This window comes from Chlorocebus sabaeus, chromosome 6 (assembly GCF_047675955.1).
Source record: "Chlorocebus sabaeus isolate Y175 chromosome 6, mChlSab1.0.hap1, whole genome shotgun sequence".
NCBI lineage: Eukaryota > Metazoa > Chordata > Mammalia > Primates > Cercopithecidae > Chlorocebus > Chlorocebus sabaeus.
This window is the reverse complement of record NC_132909.1, coordinates 7,023,783-7,038,840: the sequence shown is the minus strand read 5'-3', so window position 1 is coordinate 7,038,840 and position 15,058 is coordinate 7,023,783. Positions and strand designations below refer to the sequence as shown.

The following is a 15,058-nucleotide window of genomic DNA, read 5'->3' as shown; positions in this document are numbered from 1 at the left end:
CAACGCAAACATGAAGGGAGGGGAAGACCGAGAGACACAAAGGGCTAAATACACAGAGACAGAAAGATGGGGCAGGTGGGAGAGGACAGAGAGAAAATGCAGAGAAGGACAGAGACACAGAGGTAGAAAGAGAGAGATGCCCAGTGAGAAGCAGAATCTTGGTGAGAACGAGGCACAGAGAGTTGAGAAACATGGATTCTTCTTTAGAGCTGGATCCGTGTTATTCAGGATGTGGCTCCAGTCATCATGCATCCCATGCATCAACAACACATCACTTTCATCCATCAGAATAGCAAAAATGAGAAAGGTCAGTCTTGCCACCTACCTGCGTGCCCACATCCTCTGTCTCCTCTCCCATTTCTCTAGGTGAACAGTCTGCACCTGCAACTAAGATAGACGCCTCCACTGGTGCTGGTATCCTGTTGCCCTCTTGCCTTCTGGAGGGCATTGCTCCAGCCAGCAGTTCTCTGTTCTCTTTCCTGCAACATATTTTTCTTCTTCTCCAAGGAGCAGCCCCACTAGCATGCAAATATACTACAGTTTCTCCCATCTCTCATTAAAATTTGAAAACCAACCAACAAAAACTTTCTCCCCACTCTCATGTTCTCCTTCAGCTCCTGGCCCGTTTTCTGCTCCATACAATTGCAATCCTTCCCTAAAAAACTGGCTAAGCTCACTGCCTGCGATTCCTGTCCTCCCGTCCTCCCTGGAGCCCACACTATGAAGGCTTTCTCTCCCGCTGCTGCACCAACCATGCCCCTTTTTAGGACAACAGTGACCTCCATGGTGCTGAATCCAAGGGCCATCTCTTCAGGGTTTATCTTACTTGAGTTATCAAGAGCATTTAACAAGTGGACTACTCCCTGTTTCTTTCCTTGGCTTCTGGGACACTATACTCTCCTGGTTTTCCTCATCACTCACTGGTTGATTCTCATCCGTGTCTGGAGATGTTTCTTCCTGTCTCCCCAATCTCTACATGGTGGAGCACCTCAGGCTTCGGTCCTTGGCCTTCTTCTCTCCTCTGTCTATATTCACTCCCTTGGTGATCTCATCTGGTCTCGTGGCTTTAAATACCATCTACATGCTGACGACTCCCAAATTTATGTCTCCAGCCAGGTCTGACTCTCAAACTCTCCACTTAACATCCAGCTGCCTACTCAACATCTCCATGTTCAAAACCAACTCCTGTTCTCTACTCTTCCCATGTTCCAAACATATTTCTCTTGTGGTCTTGGGTTTCTCAGTGGATGTTCACACCATCTTTTTCATTACCTGGTCAATACTTCAGTCTCACCCTTGAATCCCTTTTCTCACACCATACATACATTTTGTTACCAAATTCCATCAGTTCTACCTTCAGGGTGGATCCAGAATCTGACCATTTCTTACCACCTTCCATCCTTGCTACCCTGGTCCCACCCAGCCTGCATCATCTCTCACCTGGATTACTGCGAGTTTCCTATCTGATCTCTTTGCTTCTGTCCCTGTCCTCCTACACTCTAATTTTAATGCAGCTACCAGAATGACCTTTTAGAATGTAAGTCAGAGCAGGTCACTTTTCTCAAAAACCCTGCAGTAGCGTCCACTGCACTCCAAGTGAAAGTGGCATTTCCTTATGTTTGGCATATAAGACCCAAGACTAACAGGCCTCTGATCCACCTCTGATGTCATCTTCTACCATCTTCTCTTCTCTTGTCCCTCTAATGCCAGGCATGCTTCCATCTCATGGCTTTTGTACCTGAAACCCTCTTCCCCCAGATGTCTGCATGGTCCCCTGTATTCTCGTCGTCTTCTTCACGAAGGCCTTCTTGAACACTGTACTTGGGAGTCTCCAGGACAGGTTCAGTGATTCACTAGAAGGACTCATAAAACTCAGAAAAATTGTTATAGTTTTGGTTTCTTACAGTGAAAGGATACAGATTAAAATGAGCACAGAAAAAAAGTGCATCGGGCAGAGTCCAGGAGAGACCAGGCATGAGCCTCCACCTGTCTTCTCCCAGTGGAGTTTGTGGACAGTGCATAATTCCCCCAGCAATAATGTATGACAACATGCCAGAGCATCGCCAGCCAGGGAAGCTCACCCAAGCCTTGGTATCCAGGGTTTATATTGGGGGTTAGTCATATCGACATGACTGCCCACTTGTGTGGCTGACCTTAGCTCCAGATCCTCTAGAGGTCAAATTGACACAACATGTCCCTAGGTCCCTACCATAAGTCACATTGTTATCATAGATTATCTGGCATGGCTCAAGCCCCAGATAGACAAAGATTCTGTTACTCGGCAGGATATTCCAAGACCATAGAAGCTATCTCCCAGAAGCCAGGCAAGGGACAAAAGTTTCATTTCTTTTCTTACAGTGTCCTTGTCTGAGTTTGTGGAGTGTGCAGGATTCGTTGTAGTGTGCAGGATTTGAACAGTCCAAGCTTGCTGGGTTGAACAACCACCCAACATAAAATTGCAGCTCTCCTCTGATATTCTCTATCCTGTTACTCTGCTTTATTTTCCTCTATGGCATTTACTCCCATCTGTCAGACATTATGTTTTACTTATTCATTTGTTTCTGTCTGCCTCCCCTCTAGAATGTGAACTCCCTGAGGGAAGAAATGTTTAAATATTTTACTCCTAAAACAATACCTGGTACACAATCAGATTTAATGAATATTTGCTGAATAAGTAAATGAACTATAGGCATTAAATATTTACTGAATGAATAAATATGTGGTGCAGGCTGAGAAAATGGGGGTCGTGACCATCTCAGTTTACCACTGGAGGCTATACGAGCAAACAGAAAACTGTTTTCATGAAAGCAGGATGTTGGAAAACTGACAACTGCATCTGCCACCAGAAAAGGTGCTGAGGGCTAAGCACAGTGTTCCTTGTGATTATCTGAAGGAACATCTGAAGGCTGTTGTACAAAGAAAGCAATTATATGTATCTGTGATAAATCAAGCAGCTGACCAACCGTTACCGCTCCCTCCCTGCTCTTTCTACCTAATATAAATGAGGGGCTGTAGAAGTTCAAGGCTGCCTTCACTCACCAGAAGCAAGGAGCCCCCTGACTCCTTCTTTCAAAACAGATCTCTTGTCTTTGTCTTTATTTCTGCGTTCGTCCCCCTTCGTTCACTTCCATAGGAACCGTCAACGGCAAATATGGATATTGTTGAAGGTGTGGAAAGGGAAAAACCCTTCTTTACTGAATGAATAAATATGGATATTGTTGAAGGCATGGAGAGGGAAGAACCCTAATTTTTGTTTTGTTTTGTTTTGTTTTATTTTGAGATGGAGTCTCTTTCTGTTGCCCAGGCTGGAGTGCAGTGGCGCAATCTCGGCTCACTATAACCTCAGCCTCCCGGGTTCAAGCAATTCTCCTGCCTCAGCCTCCTGAGTAACTGGGACTACAGGCGCCCGCCACCACGCCTGGTAATTTTTTGTATTTTTAGTGCAGACGGGGTTTCACCATGTTAGCCAGGATGGTCTCGATCTCCTGACCTCGTGATTTGCCCACCTTGGCCTCCCAAAGTGCTGGGATTACAGGCGTGAGCCACCGCACCTGGTCAAACACTTCTTTTTAGACAAAAACTTGCCAATATTTGGTGAAATTGATTAATAATAGGCCTTTAGGCCCCTTGGTCTCACTCCTGTGTGAATGGTCAAGAAGAGTCTTATATAGATGTGTAAGTGGCACACTCAAAGTGAAGGTAACCTAGGTATCCATCATCGGAGGACCGGGTTACTAAACATGGTGGATGTATACTATGCAGTGGTGCTTCTCACATCCTAACATGCACTGAATGCCCTGGCAATCTTGTTATATATAGTGTAGATTCTGATTTAGTTGGTCTGGGTGAGATCTAAGACTCCAGTTCTAATAAACTCCAGGTGATTCAGAAGCTGCTATTTTCTGCACCACGCTATGTGAAACAAGGGTGAAAACTAGAGTAGTGCTGTTCAATGGGACTTTCAGTGATGATGGAAATAATTCTATCTATAATATATCTGTGCTGTCCCATATGGCAGCCACTAGCCACATATGGTTATTGAAATGTTGTGAGTATGACTAAAGAATGGAATTTTAAGGTGTATCTAATTTTAATTAATTTTAATCAAAAGTTAAATGACCACACCACTTGTGGCTAATGGCTACCATATTGGACAACATATGTCTAGAAGACTCTGGGGCAGTTAGAAGCAATGAACTAGATGAGCAAACAATGATGCAGATAGATCGTTACAAGATTATTTGACAAAATCAGATGACTTATTTAATAATACAAACTGACTCCTCACCTACACTTGCCTTCCTTCACACACTATTTAATTGAATGTAAAATACTGTTGATTATATTTGCACTGTTATTTTCTAGACCACTCAGAAAGAAAAAGAAGTTGTCAATTAAATTATGACATGTAAGACATCACACTGAATTAAGATGTAAGATGCCTCCTAATTTCAGAGATGTTAAAAATATGAAAAGAATGTGTCTTTAAATCAATAAAATATGGTGCTCAACCAACACAACTGGAACTTTGAGTTGCAAATAAGATTAAAGTAATCTTTAAACTATTTTTACTTAGCTTTATAGAAGGATGCAGGGTGAGAATTATAGCGTGAGTTATATCATGTCACTGGGGGCCCAAATCTACTCAAGTACACAGCTTCTTTTGTCTCCTTTTTCCTATAGGGCTTGTATGACTGCTATGTATTAAACCCACAGTGTGTGTTTATCACCTTGACACAGAAGATGCAACCTCCACAAACTCAGACAAGGACACTATAGGAAAAGAAAATGATAGGCCAATATCTCTGATGAATATAGATGCAAAAATCCTCAACAAAACACTAGCAAACTAAATTCAGTAGCATATTAAAAACATCATATACCATGATCAAGTGGGATTTATCCCTGGGATATAAGGATGGTTCAACATGCACAAATCACTAAGCGTGATATACCTCAACAGAATGAAGGATAAAAATTATATGATCATCTTAATAGGTACAGAAAAATCATTTGGCAAAATACCACATCATTTCATGATAAAGACAGTCAACAAATTAGGTATAGAGAGAATGTACCTCACACAGTAGAGGCCATATATGACAAATCCACAGCTAACATCATACCCAAGGGTGAAAACTTGAAAGCTTTTCCTCTAAGATCAGGAACAAGACAAGGATGCTCACTCTAGCCATTTGTATTCAACATTAGCACTAGAAGTCCTAGCCATAGTAATTAGGCATGAAAAAGAATAAAAGGCATCCAGATCAGAATGAAAGAGTAAAATTATCTCTGTTTGCAGATGACATATCTTGTATACAGAAAACCCTGAAGAGTCCATCAAAAAACTGTTAGAACTCATAAATGAATTCAGTAAAGTTGCAAGATACAAAATTTGGTTGTGTTTCTACATCCTAACAATGAATTATTAGAAAAAAATTGAGAAAGCAACTCAATTTACAATGGCATCAGAAACAATAAAATGCTTAAAAATAAACTTAACCAAGGAAGTAAATAATCTGTATACTGAAAACTATAAAACATTGATGAAAAAAATTGAAGACAACATAAAGAAATGGAAAGATATCCCATATTTGTGAATTGGAAGAATTAATACTGTTAAAATGTCAATACTAACCAAAACTATCTACATTTTCATTGCAATCCCTATCAAAATTCCAATGGCATATTTTTTCCACAGAAGTAGAAAAAATAATCATAAATATGGAACCATGAAAGGCCCTGCAACCTTGAGCAAGAAGAACAAAGCCAGAGACATCATACTGTCTGATTTCAAAACATACTACAAAGCTATAGTAACCAAAACAGCATGGTACTGGCATAAAAACAGGCATATAATCAATGGAACAGAACAGAGAGCTCAGAAATAAATCCACACATTTACCGCCAACTGATCTTTAACCCAAAGGAAAAGGATATTTTCTTTAACAAAAGCTGTTGGAAAAACTGGATACCTACAAGGAGAAGAATAAAATTGGACTCCTATCTCATGCCATGTATAAAAATCAACTCAAAATGGGTTAAGGATTTAAACATAAGACCTGAAACTGTAAAATGATAAGAAGACGACCTGGGGAAAAAACTTCTTGACATTTGTCTGGGCAATGATATTTTAGATATAAAATATCTAAATAATAAAATATATCAAAGCACAGACAACAAAACAAATGGGGTTGTATCAAATGAAAATGCTTCTGTGCACCAAAGGAAACAACCAACAGATAATGATCAACAGAGTGAAAAGACAACCTACCGAATGGGAGGAAATATTTGCAAATGATGTATCTGATAAAGGGTCAATATCCAAGATATATAAGGAATGCAAAAACTCAACAGCAAGAAAACAAATAACCCAATTAAAAAATGGACAAAGGACCAGGCGCAGTGACTCATGTCTGAAATCCCAGCACTTTGGCAGGCTGAGGTTGGTGGATCACCTGAGGTCAGGAATTTGAGACCAGCCTGGCCAACATGATGATACCCTGTCTCTACTAAAAATACAAAAATTAGCTGGGTATGGTGGCAGATGCCTGTAATCCCAGCTGCTTGGGAGGCTGAGGCAGAAGAATCGCTTGAACCCAGGAGGTGGAGGTTGCGGTGAACTGAGATCACACCACTGTACTCCAGCCTGGACAAAAGGGAGAGACTCTGTCTCCGGAAAAAAAAAAAAGGGCAAAGGACCTGAACAGACATTTCTCCAAAGAAGACATACAAGGGATCAAGTATATGAAAAGGTGCTCACTATCACCAATCATCAGGGAAACACAAATTAAAATCACAGTAAGATATTGCCTCCCACATTTTGGAATGACTAGTATAGAAAAGGCAAACAATAACAACCTTGGCAAGGATGTGGGGGAAAAAAAAGTGAATCCTTGTACCCTGTTGGTGGGAAGGTAAGTTGGTGCAAGGAAATGAAATTGGTATCTCAGAGTAATATCTGCACACCCATGTTCGTGGTGGCATTATTCATAATGATCAGGATATGAAAACAACCTGTGTGTCTGTTGATGGATGAATGGATAAAGGAAATGTAATATATTAATATCAGTATAATTTAATATTATTCTACCTTATAAAAGAAGGAAATCCTGTCATTTGTGACAACATGGATGGACCGGGAGGACACTGTGTTAAGTGAAATAGGTCAGACATAGAATGACAAATACTGCATGATCTCAGTTATATGTGAAATCATACATAATTATATTTTCACTTATATGTGAAATCACATATAATTTCACAATTATATGTGAAATCTAAAAAACTCAAACTCTTAGAAGAAGAGAGTAGAATGGTGGTTACCAGAAGCTGGGGGAAGGGGTGGGAGGATGAGGAGAAAGGAGGCAGCCTCTACTTCCCAGCAATCTTTCGTGCATGTCCCAAACCTGCCACCTTCGGGTTCCCCAATACTGTGCTGTCCCCATAGAACATAAGGTGAGTACAACATTCTATTTTATCTGTACTCTGTAGTATCCAAGCACAGAACTTTGAGAAGACAGACACTAAGATCATTAGGTCATTCCCAGGCAGACCCATCCAAGGGTGCCTGGTAAAGGTTTAGCAATGACTGTCGGGCAAAGCCCTATCTCTAGTGTTTTTCAATTTCAGTGCAATAAATACTTCTACTTTGGCTATTGTCAAGCTACTGGTGCATACAGAGTTGGGGAGCTGGAAAGAGAAGTACAGAAGCTCATCATTACAGATGTAGTACAAAAGACATACCTCACTCCCAAGCATAGGTTTTCATTGAAATAATTAGCAACAGTTGAGTTTTGAGTATTTACTGACAATTTTTTCAATCAATTATGTAATTATAAGCTTATGTAATTTAATTTTTAATAATGGCTGCATTTAGCAACCAGCTCTCGAAATTCCTGAAAATTTGCCGGTAGACTCCTGCGAGCATGTATGAGCTGGTCCTGGCACACATTGGGCCTGCCGCCCAGCCCACGTTTATTGACCTCGTTACTCATAGGGACTCTGCTTTATTTTAAAATTATGTTTACGGCTTCTTGTCTGTCATCTCCTGCTAGAATATAAGCTCTGTGAGGGCAGGGATTCTGACTGGCTTGCTCACAGCGCTTCCTCCAGCACCCAGAACAATACCAGGTGCACAGCAGGTGCCCAATAAATAGACCAATGCCTGGCGCGTAGTAGGTACTCAATAGCTGTTGATGAGTGAAAGTAAGAAAGAGAATGAGATTCCTAACACAATGGTTTCATGTAAATTAGAAACAACACCGTGACACTGCGTTGTTTTCCAAGGATGCAGGGCATTCAAAGTCATCTGTGTCGGTGCCTGTGGGAAGGGAGGGGAGCACAGCCAGAGATGAAGAGTGGAAATAAATTAATAAAACGAGAGAAAGGCTTTGCCTGGACAGGAACTGAAGCCTGTGATTAACTCAACTCTCCTCACCTGAGATCTGATTAGGAAAAAGAGGACATCTTCATTTGCATAGAATTTTCCAGGAAACAAGGCAGTTAGTTCCCTGCCCTGGACCGCAGGGGCTCCAGGGAGGAGGCTGGTAGAAGGCAGCCGTGCTCAAGGTCACTCTGCAGGGCTGAGGTGTTACCATCTAGAAACCTGATACAGTGGGGTGGACGGGGGACTCCCGAGGAAAAACACGCAAAGAGGGAGGCAGCCACTTGTCAGGACACAGCTCCTGGCTGGGCATGGTGGGGCCACTGTGTACCTGTTTCTTGAAGTAATTAAATGAATGGATGAGGCTGGGCGCGACAGCTCACACCTGCAGTCCCGGCACTTTGGGAAACTGAGGGAGGTGGATTGCTTGAGGTCAGGTGTTCGAGACCAACCTGAGCAACACAGGGAAACCTCGTCTCTACAAAAAAGTTAAAAAGTATCCGGGCATGGTGACGGGCACCTGTGGTCCCAGCTACCCGGCAGGCTGAGGTAAGAGGATCACAGGAGCCCAGGAGGTCGAGGTTGCAGTGAGCCATGATTGTGTCACGGCACTCCAGCTGGAGACTGAGCAAGACCTTGTCTCAAAATATAAAAAATAAATAAATGGATGAATTAATACAACTTAGGATGATTCCATTTTTATTGTCATTATTTATTCGGTTTTTAGAGACACTAAGTGTGTTAAAAATTGTCTTCTCTGGAATGCAATGCCGGTTTAAGGTGTCTGTGCTCCTGCCCTCTGTGCCTCTGGTCTTGAGTAGTGATGGTGACACAGCAAGGGTGGGGGCATGGTGGGGAGAAAACGCTTGAAGCAACTGATCTGGGAAAGGAGAGATCAGAGCTGGAGTAAAGATCAGGTTGCTGGGGACTGGGGCTCCTGGGTCTGAGGGAGGAGGAGCTGGGCCTGTCCTCCTGGGTCTGAGGGAGGAGGGGCTGGGGCCTGAGTGGAGAGAGGAGGGCCTGGGCAGCTGATGAGATCCATCCCACCATGAAGATCATCATTTGTGCCGCATCGTTTCCTCAATCCAGCTTCGGTACTTGCACAGGTTGGTGTAGACACCAGGGTAGCCAGGCAGGGCGCAGCGCTCCATTCCCCAAGACACAAGGCCCTGGAGCTGTCCTCTGCACACCAGGGGTCCCCCAGAGTCACCCTGAGGGGGAGGAACAGAGATAGAGACACCGATGGACAGGTGGCTCGAGCCACGGCACAGAGAACCCAAGAAGCAGACATAGTCAGGGAGACAGGAAGAGACTCTGGGGTGGACAGTTAGGGACGCAGTCCTGCCCCAGCTCTGAGGTCTCAGTCCCAGAGGTCAGGGCACTTCCTTCCCTCTCCACTGGGTCTGGCTCTGTCTCTGTGTGCACCTGCCTGTCCCTTGAGTCTCACCCGGTCCCTCTCTGTTCGCTCCATCTGTAGAACACTTGCGTGTCTCTCTTTTTCTATTTCCCCGTCTCTGCCTCTCTCAAGGATGTATTCAGATTTCTAGAAGCCTCAGCCCAGCCTTTCCCAGACCCATATGAGCAGATGCCACTCTGCGATCTTTCCCCAACCTGCCTCATCCTACTCCACCAACTACCCTAAGAGGGTTATCCCCACCTGACAGATGAAGAAACTGAGGCATGAATGCTTTGAGTCCATTACCCAGGGGGCACAGGGCTAGGAAGCAGGGTAGCCTGGCTATCGGAATCTCGCCATCCCTGCGGCTCACTCTCTTTTGAAGACCTCTGCAGACTTCCATGCTCCTGACATCGTCTGCCTAAATCCCCGTCCCAAATAATCCCTCCCCCAGCTCCCATGCTGAGCCTTACCTGACAAGAGTCCTTACCGCCCTGGGGAACTCCTGCACAGACCATGCCAGGCGTGATGGCTTTAGAATAGGCCTTCTGGCACACCTCATCCGGTGAGATGTTGATGTTCACACATTGCAGAGAGGCGGGGTACCTGGCTGGGGGAGCACTGCAAGATTATGACTGGGTCTACCCTCCCATAAGACCCAAGAGTTCAGGCCCCCAGCCCCTCCTCCCTCAGACCCAGGAGTCCAGGCCCAGCCCCTCCTCCCTCAGACCCAGGAGTCCAGCTCAGCAGCCCCCTCCTCCCTCAGACCCAGGAGTCCAGGTCCCTAGCCCCTCCTCCCTCAGACCCAGGAGTCCAGGCCCAGCCCCTCCTCCCTCAGACCCAGGAGTCCAGGCCCAGCCCCTCCTCCCTCAGACCCAGGAGTCCAGCTCACCAGCCCCCTCCTCCCTCAGACCCAGGAGTCCAGGTCCCTAGCCCCTCCTCCCTCAGAGCCAGGAGTCCAGGCCCAGCCCCTCCTCCCTCAGACCCAGGAGCCCAGGCCCCCAGCCCCTCCTCCCTCAGACCCAGGAGTCCAGGCCCAGCCCCCTGCTTTCCAAGACGCAGGAGTCCTCACCGATGGGGCTGGATATAGTTCCCCAGCCTGACACTCGGCAGGAGGTCCCGGGGCTGGCACAGGCCTGGGCGACCTCAATGGGCCTGACTGCCCTCCCGATCCGCGCGGGCTGCTGGAGCCGCAGCAGCATGAGGTCGTTTTCGTGGGTCCGGGAGTTGTAGTCGGGGTGCGTCACCTGGCGAACCACGCGCAGCACCTGCTGGGTGGCCTCCCACCTCCTCAGGTTGTGTTTACCCAGGGCGACCTGAAGGATCCTGGCCACGACCCCCAAGAGAAGTGCTGCTCAGGGTCTGAGCCGGAGACCCCTCCCCACCCTCTGGCCCGATTCCCTGGCCGGGTGATGAGTCTTCCCTGACGTCTAGCCTGCTTCTCACTAACTGCAGGCCGAGCATTCTTGGCCTCCTGTGCCCTTCCCCATGACCAGGGCATTCTCTCGGCCCAGCCCCAGCTGCCTCTCCTTCTGCTCTTGGGCTGAGCTCCAGCTCCCGGCTTGGGAAGAAGATGATGACTGGGAGAGCTTGGCTCCGTTCCAGGGTCTGTGCTGGGCTCTGTGCTTTGAGTTCTAAGTGAAACTGCATTATGACTCTAGGCTGTAAATCAGAACTGATATTCTGGAGTAGGCTCCATTCTGTTTCTAGTCTGGGATCTGGGTTCTAGACATCTTAAACTTTTGACTCTATGCTAAGATCAGGATTCTAGATTGAACCTGGATTATGACTTGATTTTTTTTTTTTTTTTTTTTTTTTTTTTTGTGATGGAGTCTCGCTCTGTCATCTAGCCTGGAGTACAGTGGCACGATCTCAGCTTACTGCGACCTCCAGCTCCTGGTTCAAGTGATTCTCCTGCCTCAGCCACCTCAGCCTCCCGAGTAGCTGGAACTACAGGTGCCCACCACCACACCCAGCTAATTTTTGTATTTTTTAGTAGAGACGGGGTTTCACCATATTGGCCAGACTGGTCTTGAATTCCCAACCTCAACTGATCCGCCCCCCTCGGCCTCCCAAGTAATGGAATTACAGGCATGAGCCACCGTGCCCGGCTATGACTTAATTCCTAGAGTCTGATGTTAGGTTTCTGTTTTAGGATAGGCTGAGGGTTTCATTTTGAGCAATGGATTAAGACCTGGGCTATGGGTTCTAGATACATTGATAGCTCCAGTTTCTGGGTGGTGCTCTGGGTTCCTTATTAAACTCTGGTTTATGAGCCGTTCTTAGACAACAGTATGAGCTCTGTGCGCCAGCTGGGGTCAGGGTTCTCAACATTGGTCTGAGCTCTTGATTCTACAGGTCTGTTTCATATTGGATTATAGGGCTCTTGGTTCTGGACTCTGATCTGAGCCCTTGACCTCAGGTTGGGCTCTGGGTTCTAGTTGGAGCTCCGGGTTATGGCCTGGATCCAAGATTCTAGAGTCTGATTTGCATTCTGGCCTTTATATTCTAGACTCTGGCCTGAGCTTTGATCTCTAGGTTCTAGACTGACCTTCTGTTTATGGCATAGACATGGCTTATAGGTATTTTGACTTCTTGGCTGGGGTCCGGGTTGTAAGTTCAGATCTAGAATTTAGGAGGGGTCTAGGTTTTATATGGGGCTTCCGATTAGGATCTCCATTCTGGGATTTATTTATTTATGTATTTATTTATTTATTGAGATGGAGTTTCGCTCTTGTTGCTAAGAATGGAGTGCAATGGCGCGATCTCGGCTCACCGCAACCTCTGCCTCCTGGGTTCAAGTGATTCTCCTGCCTCAGCCTCCCGAGTAGCTGAGATCACAGGCATGCACCATCACACCTGGCTAGTTTTGCATTTTTAATAGAGACAGGGCTTCTCCATGTTGGTCAGGCTGCTCTCGAACTCCCGACCTCAGGTGATCTGCCCGCCTCGGACTCCCAAAGTGCTAGGATTACAGGCGTGCACCGCGCCAGGCACATTCTGGGCTTCAAACACTGGGTTGAAGTCTGTATTCTAGGCTGCTCATAGCGGAGCTATAGACTAGACTCTGAACTAAACCTTGGATGTGGAATAGCCTTCAGGTTTTGCCTCTATTCTTAGAGTTGTATGTTCCAGCTGTGAGCAGGGTTCCAGTTCTGGATTTATGGCTAGACCGTAGGTCCTGAACTGGGCTCTGAGTTCTACGTAGTCTCCTTAGTTTCTGAATGTAGACGGGCTCCTGAATTCAGCCACCAATCTGGATTGGGCTAAGCTTGGTCTTGATGTAATGCGTGGCCTCTGGATGAATCACTGGATTCGATGTTTGGTTCTCAGCAGGCCCATGGGTTCCAAGCTGCCCATCTGCTTTCAGAACCTACGCTGAGTTCGAGATTTACGGAGGAGTCCACATCCCGAGCTGTGTTTTTGGTTCCAGGCTCTTCTCTAGACCTCAAACCAGGAGCCAGCCACTACACGGGGTTCTACACAGAGATCCAGGTTCTCAGCTCAGTTCTAGGGCTTTAGACTCTAGAATTCACTGGACACAGGGACAGGGGAGGGGGTCACTTACGGGCGGCCGCAGTGAGCAGCGGTGATGACCCACTGGTCTGAAAGCAGGGCACCTCCGCAGAGGAAGCGGCGCCCGGGACCCACCAGCAGGGCCGCCTGCCACGGCTGGGAGCTCCGGGTGCATGTATAGCCACCAATTATCTTGTTCTCATCCTCTTGGCTCCGTGTCATGTCTAGGAGTGGACAGGATTGGGTGGGGAAAGTAGATGAGCAAACACTCTCCACTTCGCAAGTTTGTAGGGTCCCAGAACTGACAAATCCTCTTCCTTTTGGTCTAACCCTAAACCTCCCGCTTCTATCCATCCCGCCCAGGGGCAGATACGCCCCATATTGACCCCGTTATTGCCCCAACACGGAGAGTTTTCTGACTCACCTCCCAAGTCACCTCCGTAGCATCTCTTATTTTGTGCCATGGCCACCTTATCCAGGGCCTTGCTACATCTACGACCCTCAGCTCTACGCTCCCATAATTTCTGTGATCACTTCTCGAAATACGCCACATTTCCCCCCAGTGAGTCCTTCCCCAACACATTCCAGGACCTCCCTGTCTCTTCCCCAAAGTTCCCACTCAGTGGGACCCCAAGGATCCACCATCTCTTGCCCCACACTTGCCCCCAGCCACCTTGCACACCCCACACCACGATCCTGCCACCCCATCGTCCTTCTCCACCTTCCCTCTGACAACAAAACATCTTTCCCACAGTGTTTCTTTCCTAGCACAGTCAAGTAGAACCCTGTGATCCTTCTGTTATGACCCACTCAGGATCTAATCGTTCTCTACGATTCCTTATTTATTTTGCACCAGATCTTATAAACACCTCTCTCCCCCGTCCCACAATTTCCCAGCACCTCCACAACTAGGAATTTAGGCCTCCAGCACGCTCCCCCACCATGATCCCCAGACCACTCCCGGCTCTTTCTTACGAGGTCACCATGAGCATCCAGGGGCCCCAAGGATCCATTCCCCATCTCTTCTCAGAGTCTCCAGGGGACCCCCTTGTCTCATACCCAACCCTTCTCTTACCTATAGCCAGGACTTGAAGTGCTGTCAGCAGGAGGAACATTTTAGGGGCTGAGGGCCAGGTTCTGTCAAATGCAGAGAGAAAGTGAGAGAGAAGGAACCTTCAACAGAACCAGGGGCTGAGAGGCAGAGACAGCGAGGGCCACTTACCCAGAGCCCAAGACCCTCAGCGACATGAAGACAGAGCAGAGCGGTAGGGACCAGAGACCAGGAGGGCGGGGCCTGCAGGCTCTGCGGGCGACAGGCGGGAGGATGAGGAGCAGGGCGCAGGTCCCTCCTTGATGTCTTGGTGAAGGAAGGAGGGGAGGTGGCTCTCTTCCTAGTCACGCTGGCAAAGCCTTTTATCCCTGGTCAGGACAGCTGGCCCTGCCCCCACCTCCCGCTGCCCTGCTTCTGATATATTTTTTTTTTTTTTTATTGCCTAGTTCCCATTCCAGAACTCCCTGATCCCATCCCCTCCCTCCCCTCTCTGGCCAAAAAAGCAGCCACAATTGTTCATGAGAACCCGCCCCCGGAAGATGCTATAATCTAGAAGGAATCCTGGGAGGGGACCCCAGGGCAGGGTGGGCACGGGAGGGTTCTCAGTTGCTGGAGGTGGTAGATCTGGTGGTGGAGTCAGGAAACCAGGGTGGGGAGCCTCAGAGGAAAGGGCAAGAAAGGGCTGAGAGAGGCAGGAAGAGAGGCACTG

General features: G+C 47.0%; 1 protein-coding gene across 3 annotated transcripts; it reads right to left on the bottom strand.

The window, feature by feature from the left end:
- Positions 1-9,085: 9,085 nt before the first annotated feature.
- Positions 9,086-14,794, bottom strand: KLK14 (kallikrein related peptidase 14). 3 transcript variants are annotated; one of them, XM_007997747.3, is made up of 6 exons: positions 14,521-14,794; positions 14,374-14,435; positions 13,351-13,522; positions 10,855-11,108; positions 10,256-10,392; positions 9,086-9,597 (listed from the first exon to the last, which is right to left on the bottom strand). In XM_007997747.3, exons 1-6 carry the CDS (start codon positions 14,544-14,546, stop codon positions 9,445-9,447), a joined length of 804 nt encoding a protein of 267 aa, XP_007995938.1. In that variant the 5' UTR covers positions 14,547-14,794; the 3' UTR covers positions 9,086-9,444. The 3 variants fall into 3 exon arrangements, with proteins under 3 accessions (XP_007995938.1, XP_037847937.1, XP_072872236.1); XM_037992009.2 differs by lacking the exons at positions 14,374-14,435; positions 14,521-14,794 and having other exon boundaries at positions 13,351-14,254; XM_073016135.1 differs by lacking the exons at positions 14,374-14,435; positions 14,521-14,794 and having other exon boundaries at positions 9,499-9,597; positions 10,273-10,392; positions 13,351-14,254.
- Between the last annotated feature and the right edge of the window lie 264 nt (positions 14,795-15,058).